The sequence below is a fragment of the Anarrhichthys ocellatus genome, unplaced genomic scaffold, assembly GCF_004355925.1.
Source record: "Anarrhichthys ocellatus isolate YVR2014 unplaced genomic scaffold, GSC_Weel_1.0 scaffold72, whole genome shotgun sequence".
Lineage (NCBI taxonomy): Eukaryota > Metazoa > Chordata > Actinopteri > Perciformes > Anarhichadidae > Anarrhichthys > Anarrhichthys ocellatus.
This window is the reverse complement of record NW_022280102.1, coordinates 1,787,597-1,800,539: the sequence shown is the minus strand read 5'-3', so window position 1 is coordinate 1,800,539 and position 12,943 is coordinate 1,787,597. Positions and strand designations below refer to the sequence as shown.

Below are 12,943 nucleotides of genomic sequence, written 5' to 3'. Positions count from 1 at the left end.
AAGAACGTATGTATCCGTATGTGAACACGGCTCGTTGGTCTAGGGGTATGATTCTCGCTTAGGGTGCGAGAGGTCCCGGGTTCAAATCCCGGACGAGCCCTCGGTCTTTTTTTAAATTAAGAAACATAACATTTTTATTACCGAGAACCATATCACTCTTGACACGCCCAACATCTAAAATCTCGGTAAATAATAAAATAGTCAACATCCCAAAATCAAATAACCGCATAATTTGAAAGTAGTGTGTCAATTGTTTTTGCCATTTCCTTCGAAATTACGTTGCAATATGACCAAACGTTAACAAACTATTAGTCATCCATCGCATAAAATACTATGGGCTCGTCCGGGATTTGAACCCGGGACCTCTCGCACCCGAAGCGAGAATCATACCCCTAGACCAACGAGCCAGAACGTCATAATATGGCATCTGTTCTTTTATAAAATACGGAAACGATAAGTGGTCTGTCATTTTTATAGCACCTTTGTGATAATTTAATTTTGTGGGCAGGAAGATTTCCATGAAGAGTCAGCTCTTCTTGGAAATAAAGAGTGAGCTCTTCTTGGAAATCAGCTAATACAGATGGAGAACAATAAAGACACACAGAAGAATTCAATTAACTTCTTTTTATATATCATACATAAGACTGTCTTAATATAATACAAAGGGCATTGTCATAAACACAGCAAAGTCTTGACTAGATCTTACAATCTGTGGATACATGGACTTATCCTTTCCCCCATGCTGTTCAATTCTATAGTGCATGTTGCATGTACAAAAAAAGTGAAAAAATGTGAAATCAAAAATGACAAGGATAAATCCAAATTAAATAAGAGGATTTCAACTTCTGTTGGGTGTTCAGATATGTCGACAAGTATACGTGTTTGTGTATAACCCACAAACTGACCAGGCTTATGAAAGATGGAACCTTATTTTCAACCATGTGCTTCTCATATAACCAAAAAGTAAGGTTTGTGATGTACATGCACTTACAATATACCCTGTGAAAATTATTAAGGTTTGAAGATCTAGCTTTCCCTGTTTGATTCAAACCCTACCTCATAGTGTTGTCCTGATGTAGTCAAGTACCTTTGCCAAAAGGCAAGGTTTTGCCACTAAGAAAACAGGAGTTCCTGCCCACTGAATGGTCACCAAATTGACAAACATAATCAACATACCAGCAGGAGCAAGGTAGTGAGTTCTATACTTCCTTTATTAAAAAAATATAAATATATACATAAATTCTATTTCAACTATTAAAAAGGGGCTGCATTTCATGACAACTGCTCTAAATAAGAGGTCAATCAGCATGATCTGAAATAGGCGCACACTTACGAGTCACTGCAGTCAATTTTTTTTCTTTTTCAGTCTTTATTTTTGGAATGTTTAGTACCAGTATGAGAGCCAGTAATAAAACCACTGGCAATTTCTAAATGTCTCAAATTCTGCGGGGTATGAAAAAATGATTGCAAATTTGCAATTAACCTTGACATCCAGATAAAACCCCAATCTCAATATAGGTAGCTTTACATTTGTGTTTGTGGAAATACCAAGCACGGTGTCTTATGATGGTTTCTCCTTTAAAATGGCAACAGCATGACCTGTGGCCTGCCCTTAAATTTGAATGGTGGCTGTGGGCAGGTTTTTCTGTTTAATTTCAAAGCTGGTAAAATGAGCAACAGAAGAAAGAAAGCACTTCAAAATCCCTGATATAAAAAAAAAAAAAAAGAAAAAAAAAAAAAAAAAAAAAAAAAAGGATCTGGTTATTGACTAATGTTTTGAGGACATGTCTGCCGAGGCCGAGCATGTGATTGTGGGCTTACGGACACCCTTTCCCTTTGAATAGGACAACAATCATGGGGGATCTGCCCTACCAAATCAGAGAAATACCATTCAACACAAACTGATTTGCCACAATTATCCTTACCCTGCCAAAGACGATGACGTTAAGTCATGCTTCACAGCAGAAACTAGCCAAGTTGACCAAATGATGTATGAAAGGCAGCAAAACCCTTTGAAATAGTATGATGGGGGCAAAAGAAAAACGACGACACAGAAATAGAACGCATTAGTCTCCTTTTTTTTTTTTTTTTCTTTTTTTTTTTTTTTAACCATCAGCTTCTATCTTGCTACTCCGGAGCCTGCAGAGTAACTACCAAATTTTCTAAACATACCAAAGTTTTTAAAAGACTCCCAAAATAATCTACCAATTAATATGGAAACAGTTTTGGTAAAACGTTGCAAACAAATCTGGCCAGAATACACGATAGCCAACGGTCTCAACAACGGTCTCCAGTTTTGCTAAAGTAATATATTGCAGCTGTTTGTATTGACGTTAAAATAAGATCTTGATAAACTTTGCGTCAAAGTGGTGAACTGCTACATTATTGGTTACAGACACCTATATGCTATAAAACAACTGCTTTGGTATAAAAACATATCCAAAGGGAAAATAAATTCTTGTAAAATTCACAGCATAATTTGAGGAGAAAAAAGGCAGTCACTTAACTCGTTTTTTTTCTTCAGTTTCCATGTTTTGGATGGAGAGACTTGTGCAGGTGGTTCTGATGAGGAACTACATGCAAAAGGGAAAAATAACAAAACATAAAAGGGTAGACTCTGGAATAGATAGTTCTTTCCACTGCAAAATCCTTAACCAGTGAATAAGATTTTCAAGGAAGTAATGTTTAGGAGGTTGTTGTGTACAATAAGACCCTGTTATGTGGGGCCCTGCTGAAGAAGAAATCTTTGTCGAGAAAGGCCTCAAATTACCATTCTTATTTACCTTTTCTAAGTTGTTTTTAATTTCCTTAAAGAATTAAGGGCTGTCTAGAGAGAAAAATAGAGAAAAGCCATCTTAATTCAAATGATAATGTCCAGCTCCATCCCATCCCAAGTCCATGAGTCATAAGGCCAAAGGGTTATCTAGAACCAGCCGCTGACTGTCTTCCTTTACCGGGGCTGGATCCTTTCGTCTCCGGCGCCCATCGCTGCTCTCATCTGTGCCGGGGCCTACGGGGGCCTCTAGGCCTGAGGGGTGGTGCTCCCCCCTCTCTCCTTTGACCCAGTTGGTGTCAGTATCCACCCGCGGGGTCTCCTCTCTCCGCCCGGGCCAGCACACGCTATAGGGACTCCACTGCTATGTGCTCCCCTTTAACAGAGTTACACAATACCGACCAACAACAAGAAATATCACCGCAAACACTTCCCCCTCATTGTCAAGCTACAGGATTTACAAGCAGCTTTTTACGAGAAATTTCACTGAAAAAAAGGGCAAAATAATTAAGAACCAGTGGAACAATAATGTCAGGCAGTCCACAGTTTGAACCGAAAGAGGACGCCAAGCATTTCATCACCAACAGCTACCTGCAAAACAGCTTCAAACTTTGCTCTGAAATGCTCCTTAGAAGATTTTTGCCACATAATACCATATGGTGATTACTTGGTGGTTACATGAAACTGGTGAAATGGCAAGATGGATGTCTCAATCTCACTATGGTTATTCTGCAGTATTATTTTGTGCCTAATGATTGCAAAAGAAAAAAAAAAAGAAAAAGAAAAAAAAAAAGAAAAAGAAAAAAATCGGATGAAAATTACATATATACTTTTTAACAAAGCTTTTTCTCTGTAGTAGCGGTTCAGTGATATCTCCCTTCTGACGTGAGCAGCTTTTGTTCTCAACACACCTTGTAGTAAAAAACACCACCTTAAAAATGACGCACAGGGGGGAACACACAGCCAAATGTCAGTGCAGTCACGAGCTGGCCATAGAACTCTGCTGCACACACACTCCAGTCATTGGAGACTCCTCCCGGTCCATGCCCTGCCTCATGCCCAGGTGGCCCTCCGCTAGGTAGTGGGCAGGCCCCGTGTTCGTGCCCATGGAGAATGCGGGGTGCGCCGCCATGCCCGTCTCCTGCCGTGGGTTCGAGAAGGCACCTAGCCCCATGCTCAGCCCACCGTTCTGACCAAAGTCAAGGGCTCCGGCAGGCAAATGGCGGAGCTGGTAGGCCTGGTTGCCATGGTTCCCAGTGGAAGAGGACGATGTAGAGGAAGAGGAGGCAGAGGAAGACAGGGAGGTCATGGACAGGTGGCCGTGAACCACCTCCATGGAGTCCTGTGTTGAGGAGCTGTGTGTCGGGGAGGTGTAGTGGCGTGGGCGTGGTCGTGTCGCCATCATCTGCCCGTGGTGGTGATGAGCATGTGAGTGGGGATGCAGGGCCTTAGGGTGCTGAGGGGGGACATGGAAGGTGGTCTCCTGGACTGGGTGAGTCTCTCCAGTGACCGCCTCTGGTCCAACACCACCTCCCCACACCAGCGGGGGTGGGTAAGGCTGTCTTGCCTGAACAAAGTCAAAAAGATAACAAGAGTGAGTTGTTGAATATGGCCGCACCATTTTTAAAGGTTTCAGATAAGGATTTATTTTATTGTTATGGTCATGACATAATACCTCCCAATTTAGGAAGTATACATGTTGCATTCATAAGATCCTACTTTAAGACCACAGTTTCTGAATTTCATTTAGTTAACTCAGCCAAAATCAAGGGATTTTTATATTAGTATTAACCTCTTTAAACTGTTCTGAAAATATCTTTATTAGGAAAGCTTAAAATAAAAAGGGGCAGCCTCCATGCACATGCAAAATGAGCAAAAATGTACTCAGATTTCAGAAATAGAAAAAAATAATATCACACTCAAATGATAATTTACCACCATCACACTAGCTCCCCTCAGTATCAGGTGAACATACAGATGGTTCCGGGCTTCTCACTGACCTGTGGGCAGAGGCTGTCACCGTCGATGGTAGGCAAGGCCGCGCCAAAGTGTCCTCCACTGTGCAAGTGGTGATGGGTCGGGTCTGACCTGGCTCTGCCACTGGTACTAGTCCCAGATGATCCTCCTAAGGGTTAAACAAAAGTGTCACAACAACCGATACACACAATTTCTTTCACTACTTTACGTGACGGACAGCCGAGCAGCAGGGTTCTCAGGTGGACAGTTACCTGAACTAGAGGAGGTGCTGGAGGTGGTTCCTGAAGACTGGGACTGCTCTAACGCGGGGCTCGTGGACACGCTGCTGCTCGTATTGGTCCCCTCGTCCGCAGTCTTCTTGAAGAAGCTGTGCTGCAGGGCATAGTAGGGCTGGATGCGGCTCTTAGGGTCATAGTCCAACATCCGGAGGATCAGGTCCTTGAACTTCAAGTAGTCAGCAACAGCGTGGCCAGACTCCCCCGCCCGCCGGCCACCTGGACCCCCTGTCTCCACACCCAGGATGGAGTGGAGCTTCCGAGAGGCTGGAGGCTTATACTGTTTAAAGGCAGAGTACACAAAGATTAAGAGATTTACTCAGCCATGCCAGCTGTATATCATCACTCACACATCTTTCAGTCAGCAATAAAAAACAAAAAGAAATGAGCTCACCCTTTTGCCATCTTTGGTCTTCTTAACACTCCATGTACCATCTGAAAGCTTCTCAAAGAACTTCCTGGCTTTTGGGGCTAGGTCCATTATGTGATTCGGTGGGATACCAAGAACCTCGACTATTTTGTTCATCTGGTCCACCTGGGGAACAAGTTATTCATCAGGTTACTGTAACATTTACACTGGACATCTTAAGCTGACTTAATTGTCAGAACATTTAGGCAAACGGCCACCATTACTGGAAACAACTATTTGAAGACTTGACAACTAAGTGCTGTGTGATGTGGGTTAGGCTTGATCTTTGAGGCCTAAATGACATTCGTAAGATACACATCAGGGGGAAGAACTACAACACAAAGTATTTCAGCTTCTTATACCTCATTAGCTCCGCTAAAGAGAGGTTCTCCAGTGTGCATCTCTACCAAGATGCAACCCAAGGACCACATGTCGATGGCCAGGTCATAGGGCATTCCCAGCAGCACCTCTGGGGAACGGTAGAAGCGACTCTGGATATATTGGTATATCTACAAAAAGAAAGCACGGACAGTCAGACTTCCTGCTTGTAATCTCTGAATGAGCTTTTCATTACACCCAACGTCTCAAAGCAACAACCATCGCACACTTCTCAGAGACATTCTTGCATACATTAATTTTATTGCTGATAAGAAGAACAAAACTGCAGCTAGATACCCTTTGTCCCAGTTGGCATGAGCTGCCAAAGTCCACTATTTTGATGGCACTCCTCTTGGGGTTACAGAGGAGAATGTTTTCAGGCTTCAGGTCACAGTGGATGATGCTGAGCTCAGGCGTGGCCAGGAAGAGCAGCGCCGTGCATAGCTGCTGGGCAAACTTCCGGGTGAGGTTGAGTGAGACGCCGCGGAAGTTGGTATTTCGAAGTAGGTCGTACAAGTTGTAGGAAAGCATCTCAAACACGAGGCAGAGGTGGTTCCGGAACATGAAGTGACGCTTCAGGTGAACTGCAGAAAAAAAACAAATTGCCCCCATGTTAGTCAAATACAAGAAAGGCCTTCTACATTTCTTTTATAAGTCTCATCAGATCTCAGGCGAGTAGATTACCGATGTAGTATTTCATCTCGGTGTCATGTTTGTTCATGAGCTCTAGGAGGCGCACTTCAATCTGGGCTTGATTGAGGAAAGCTTTCTTGTTCTTGATGATCTTAATGGCAACCCATTCCTGCTCAGCACGGTCGTACGCTTTCACAACCTGAAGATGCCGACAAGAACACATTTGAATCATCCCTGACGGATAAATAGGAACAGCTCCTTTGATAACAAACATCTACATTTGAAAAGCTAACTGCACATGAAAATTCTTCAGTAAGTAGCGAACATCTTGCTGTTATGTATAGAGAGGAAAATGAAACCATCATTTGTTTCTCCAAGTTCAAGTCAATTGTCTCTGTCACATGCTCAAACTAAGAGGGTGTGTGTGTGTGTGTGATTTATAATTAAGCACCTGTCCAAATGATCCTTTTCCTATCAAGGAATCAATCTCATAGCGGTCCATCCACTTCTCCCCATTCTTGACGATGTAGTCATAGTTATCATCGTCATAGCCATCATTGAAGACTTTCCTCTCTTTTTTGTGACTGGAGTCTTCACCCTGACCCTGTTGGTGCCGTCGCTTCTTTTTTGCATAATACACCTATAAATTAAACAAGTGAACAATTCCCATGATCACATTTGAAGACGTTTCATATTACTCTTGAATTTTCAGCATTTCGCAAATCTTTACAATGCAACATACAGATGATTTAGAGCAAGGCATTTAATCGGGAAAACAAACCTCATTGATGTGTTTGTATGTTTTGATAAGGTCAATGGAGAGCTTCCTCAGGGGAGCTGAAGTTGGGTCACGAAAGCACTGGGGCATGTGCCTCTGAAGTATCAGATGGGAAAATCACAACATTTCAGAAAACAAACAATATGCACAGCACATTTGTAAGTAGCAGGGCTTATTGAAATTGCTTATGGAAAAAAATCTTAGAGGCCATTTATTAAAATGTATAAAATATATATTGCACAAGTTTGAAATGGCTAGACTGAAAGAACATGTACAAGCAGCTACTCTGCCTGGTGACAGCAGCACAGAGGGAAGTATACTTTCATATCACATTGAGTATTGCAATTCTTGTAACACTAGACATGAAGACGAACAGAAGTAAGAGAGCTAGGGGTAGGGTAGGGGTAGTGTACCTGATTGGCAGTGAGCTGTGGTGTCTGGTCGCTGTACGGTAAGACCGTAACAGATTGGTCAGTGCTTGGCTGGTGGCGGTCACTGTACTGCTGGTGCGTATGGGGCATTGGAGCAGCCATCTGAAGACCAGCAGTGTGTAAAGAAAAAGAGGGCGCAAGCCGGACGGACGAAGGTTTGCATGCTGAAGTCTCTCCTCCTAGAAGACATGAACACTGCTATGAGCTGCACATTACCTTAATTCAACATTAAATGTAACAAAACACACAAGAGGAAAAAGGCTAATGATCGTTATGTAAAACGGCAGTATTTCCTCTTCCATACAGGCAGTTCACGGCCTAAAAATAAAACAGATAAAGATAGTTGCTTCTTATTGTACAGATTTAATATAAAAGTGCATTATTATAATATATACATATATGTATACAAAAATGCAAAGTATGCATTTGTAATATTTATATGCATGTTGAAATGATCACTAAAACAGACAAAATGATCATAAGATGTTGAGAACAATAAAAAGGATTAATTTATTGCTAAGAGAAATCTCAGATAAATACTAAGTTTCTTTTGTTCAACATGTAAGTTCAGAAAAAATGCATCAAAGGATAACATACAATAAATTATAGCAGTAATATATCAACCTTTGTGAAGAAAAAGGAGCAAAACAGCAGGTTTAACAGTGAAAAGGGGTGAAAATAAAGCATCTCCACACTACACAGTGAATCATCCTTCATTTTAAGCCAGAAGGAATCAAAAAAATATCAAATAGCATGTGCAGCTATCAGCATCTCTCACCAGACAACACAATTCACCAGTGCTACACAGTAACCACTATTCAGAATCCCAGCAACAGCACCTAATTAGCATAGCCTATCACCACAGAGATACAGCGTGATTTGGCAAGCCCATCAATGCACAGACCAATCACAACGCAGTATGCAAATAGCCTACTTTTGTTGCCAGGGCAGAGCTGCTCCCATTTTCCAATGAGAAAACAAGAAATAAACAAGAAATAAAAATTGAACTTTGGCACACTTAGACGCTGCTTTCAACACAAGAGCCTGACAGCAAAATAGCTGCACAGCCCAAAACCTGCACTCCATCTGAGAGCATTAGAAAGCTGACCCAGCTCTGGAAAAGGAAAATATACACATCCACTGACGGAAATAAGAGGAACTGTAGGGTGGTAGAGCACAGTCAAAGCCTGTATTTAAAAAAAAATAAAATTTTATATATATATATATATATATATATATATATATATATATATATATATAAAAATAAAATGTTTTTTTTTTTTTTTTTTATTGTTCTTATTTTAAAATAAAATAAAATAACTTTTTAAAATAAGATCTTGTGTTGCAAGGATGGTACAAGTGATACTTTAAAAGTAAAACTAATGTTGTTCAATTAGATAGGCCTAATATCCAATATTCTTTACTTTTATCTTTTTATAGACAAATATATTTAAAGCACTGAAATGATAGGACTGATATTTCATTATGAGTGTGTCTATTTTCAGCGTGTTCAGCTGAGACCTGAAAACAATCATTTGGAGCTCTGTCATTAAATGTAAAGTTAAACTACATTAAATTGATATTTAAATACTGCATTGACCAATGCTAATAATGACTAAACATTGCTTGATTGTTTCCCACTAAAGAATGTCCTAAAATGTGTAAGTCTGGATGTCTGATTCAAAACAGCCAAATAACTAAAAGAGAAGATCTTAGGTGCACCACTTCCCACCAAAGGGTTAAGGCTTAATATATAGCATGTAAAATGTAATGTAAAATATCATATCATCCTGGGAGAAGAGTCCAGCAGCAAACCACTACCCACTACAAAGAATGAAAACTGATCATCATTGTGCATCTTTGGTGGGGATTTAACTTCATAGTAGTTAAACTTTTGTTGAGAAGGGACAGAGGACCCCTGGAGAATAGAGGACACCCCAAAACTTTGAAAAGTGTGCTCGGGGTAAATGGTGGAACTTTTGGGGATTTTTAAAAATAATTATGAAATTCTGCTGCTTGTAGATCAACTGTCAAAAGCAGTTAATGCTGAAGACAGTGGCATTTATAAAACACAAAAGATCTGAAGCTCTTATGAAACTGTTAAAAGAGGAATAGTTCACTCAGAGTGGCACAGAGTACAATTAACAAAACAAATGAGGATTAATATTATTGTCGACTTGGTTTTGGTTCTCCTCTTTACATGCCTATAGTTAATATATATTTGTAATTATAGTGGATTTTAAGACATGAAATATACTTAAAAAAATAGGGAGCCCAACTCAAGTTACCGTGCAAAGTCATAATATAGTACTGTACGTTGCTGTATCATTCAAATGAACAAATAACTTAAAAGGTTTGGTTTGAGCTCATTTAAGAAACAGAATACCTGATATCAGACTAGCTGTAGAGTGAATTTGGCTTTTTTTAAATCACTAACCCTAATGGGAAAAAAAATCCAAGCTGTATTTGACAATAAAGCCATTTTGCACGCGCACTTGTAGCTCTTTACAAAACGTTTGATTATTCTTCATTTTCAGTACTGACATATGAACAGTTCCTTTCCTGGCTTCACTCACCACGGAATCAACGGGCCTATTTAGGTGTAAATATAACGACAGCTAGCATGCTATTAGTAGCTGTATCAGAAGTGATAGCTGAAGACCTCTGTAACGAGCCTGTGTGTCATCTTCTCACGCCCAACCGATACGATCCAAAAGATGAATCAAATGCAACCCGTCCAGAACAATTAAACGCCTAACGTCCGTGCATGAAGACGGTGTAACTCTGTACTTACAGATGATGGGGTAGATCTCGTCATGGTTGGAATTTAGAAAGCATATTCAGTGTTAATTCGCGTTCTCTCTTCCTACATATTGTTCGTGTATGCCTCCAATTCCAAACGTATTCACGCTCACGTTACCGTTAGCGGTCTAACTAGCTAACGCTGTCGTCGTTATAACGTTACCGTGAAAACTGCGGGACAAGCGAGCACATCTCTCACCAATCCAACGTTAACGTTAGCTAGTGACGCTGCTGGGCCCACTCAGCTGGTTCGTCAACAAGCCGTTAACCATTAGCCAGGTTAGCAACGAGCTATCAGGCGTTAGCCAGGTTATCGTTAGCTAGGTGAGCAACTCTAAAACACAAACTACACCTAACGTTGATATTTACACAATAAGACATTGCATCCGCGGTAAATCAAACAGGGCTGTTAGCTAACACAACAGCTTAAATGGTACCTTGCAATGACAGTGTGTTATATCGCAGGGTGAACGTTAGCTGTACCGTTCGATTCGTCCGTTGGACCCTCCTGACAACAAGCTACAGAACTGTTCTGGATTCCGATTCAAATTAGTCCGTTGACCTACTGACTGGACTAGAATGTTAACGCTGGCTTCACCGCCACAAAATGTAAGCTAGCCGCCATACCATAAGCTACTATTCTCAACTTCACTGTCGCGTCCATCATTGTTAACCATTCACGTTACATATATATTTATATATATACACAACTGCAAAAGCCTTAACGTAACATTTTAAACTGATGAAGGCTAGGGTTAAACGTAAGATTTAACAAATGCTCACCTCTGATGGCACGATCTTCATTTAAAGTCCAATAACCTGTATGATGAGGAAACTTATCCAGCTTGAGATTCTCCCCTCCCTGCACGGTTAGCGATGTTAACGTTAAATGCAATCCGCGTCCTCTGATCGGCAAAACTCTAGAATAATTCGCCAGCCAGATTTAATACGCTTTTCATATCCCAAGCTTTGGTGAACAACATTGGAGATTGAAGCAACTTTGACTAACAGCTGATGACTAGCAACATGCTAACGTTAACTAGCACGCATAACTCACTAGCTAACCTTAGCGAACTGGCTAGCTAGTTGACAAAATGAAGCTAACATTAGCTACCTGCCCTGGCTAGCTGTAGCTTCTTTGGCTAGCCTCGAGCTAACGATTCTAGCTACCGCTAAATAAACGTTATGCCAAATTCCGATTTTACCGTGTCTTTGCAAATTTTGCGTCGGTCACTTCGATGGTTACGACAGTACAGTTAAATCCAGAGTGTTGCAAACATGAAACAGAAACCGTGTCCTCTGATAATTTTGGTTAAGAATTTTGTGTCAATTTTCACAAAATGGCGCGCGGTCCAAACCTGCGCAGTGAACCGGCCCGGTGGACCAGAGACACGGACAACTGAGTTAGTGCGGCGCCGCCTAATTATTTCTGCTATGTTAAAACGTCGGCCTCTTGATCTTCTTAATCCGGTCCACTAGACGCATTTCGATATCCAAAAACGTCAAATATATATCCACTGGCAGCATTATTCCGGCGGGAAGGGAGAACATTTGAAAAGACTGAGCTGGGAAAAAAAACCCTCCTGACAAAATGGCGATGCTCTAGCTTGTTGCCATGGCAACTGTCAATCAAAAAATGAAGTCCCCGGATGTACCAATGACGAATAAAATCTAACTGGCTAGAGTTACAGGACACACATAAGTCTTGTGGTCTCCCTGTGTGTCTTGTTAACCGTGTCTGGCCTGTTGCTACCATCCAGAAGAGATGTTTATTGACAGACTGAGTTTATTTTTACAAAATGAAACTACCGTAGCCTTTTAAGATTGTAGCCTTATTATGCCTTACTTCTCTCACACTTAGTCAGTCTGTGTTCTCCTATTTTATTTCTGTAGCGTTGTTGATTTAGAAAAATAACATAGCTCCATTATTGATAATATGGAGCTGTGTTAATAATATTAATTATGTATAGTAACATGTATTGTTATATATCGTTTTTTTTTGTAAAATAGCTATATTTCCTCTTGTACTTTACAGTCTTTTTAAAATAAAATTCCCTCTTTGTGTATCCACAGACTGTCACTCTGCTGAACTGCAGTGGAACAAAAGTAACAAAACAGGGAATTTTTTACTAAAAAAGCACAATAACTTTGGAAGGTATCCACTATGCGTATGTACATCTGAAGCCTTTGAAAAACCTCAGATAATCTTTGGAATATATTTTTGCAAAAAATGTGCTAAAAGCACAGAATAACCGTTAAAGGTTAAACATTTAACCTCTTGGCTATCCCTACAATTACAAAAAAATATGTCAGTGCAGCAGAATAAATAAGGATGCTTTAATTATAATGAGTGAAAATTAATTTTATTAGGGTAGCTTCTCTGCTGCAGGCCTACATTTCTCTCAAATTGATAGCTATTGATCACAAGCATTCTTCACATAAACTTTGTTGCTTCCCCAAAACACATGTTATTACATCTGAGACTGC

At 40.5% G+C, this 12,943-nt stretch overlaps 1 protein-coding gene and 2 non-coding genes across 5 annotated transcripts; 1 reads left to right on the top strand and 2 right to left on the bottom strand.

Moving 5' to 3' along the window:
* Positions 1-28: 28 nt before the first annotated feature.
* Positions 29-100, top strand: trnap-agg (transfer RNA proline (anticodon AGG)). The gene has a single exon. It is a non-coding gene; the product is annotated as a tRNA-Pro (tRNA).
* A 235-nt stretch (positions 101-335) lies between these two features.
* Positions 336-407, bottom strand: trnap-cgg (transfer RNA proline (anticodon CGG)). The gene has a single exon. It is a non-coding gene; the product is annotated as a tRNA-Pro (tRNA).
* A 202-nt stretch (positions 408-609) lies between these two features.
* On the bottom strand, positions 610-12,063 carry dyrk1ab (dual-specificity tyrosine-(Y)-phosphorylation regulated kinase 1A, b). 3 transcript variants are annotated; one of them, XM_031873613.1, is made up of 11 exons: positions 11,662-12,063; positions 7,637-7,833; positions 7,227-7,319; positions 6,897-7,085; positions 6,497-6,644; positions 6,110-6,396; positions 5,797-5,943; positions 5,420-5,560; positions 5,002-5,305; positions 4,774-4,898; positions 610-4,340 (listed from the first exon to the last, which is right to left on the bottom strand). In XM_031873613.1, the coding sequence occupies exons 2-11, from the start codon at positions 7,754-7,756 to the stop codon at positions 3,753-3,755; spliced, it is 2,142 nt and encodes a 713-aa protein (XP_031729473.1). In that variant the 5' UTR covers positions 7,757-7,833; positions 11,662-12,063; the 3' UTR covers positions 610-3,752. The 3 variants fall into 3 exon arrangements, with proteins under 3 accessions (XP_031729473.1, XP_031729474.1, XP_031729472.1); XM_031873614.1 differs by lacking the exon at positions 11,662-12,063 and adding an exon at positions 11,240-11,396; XM_031873612.1 differs by lacking the exon at positions 11,662-12,063 and adding an exon at positions 10,449-11,230.
* Between the last annotated feature and the right edge of the window lie 880 nt (positions 12,064-12,943).

What these genes read in the sequence shown, in the direction of transcription:
- dyrk1ab (XM_031873613.1), bottom strand. Translation starts at nt 7,756, where the DNA reads ATGGCTGCTCCAATGCCCCATACGCACCAGCAGTACAGTGACCGCCAC. An exon ending in CGAGATGAAATACTACATCG is followed by an intron (nt 6,397 to 6,496) that starts GTAATCTACTCG and finishes TTTTTTCTGCAG; the next exon opens with TTCACCTGAAGCGTCACTTC. An exon ending in TCTTTAGCGGAGCTAATGAG is followed by an intron (nt 5,561 to 5,796) that starts GTATAAGAAGCT and finishes CTTGTTCCCCAG; the next exon opens with GTGGACCAGATGAACAAAAT.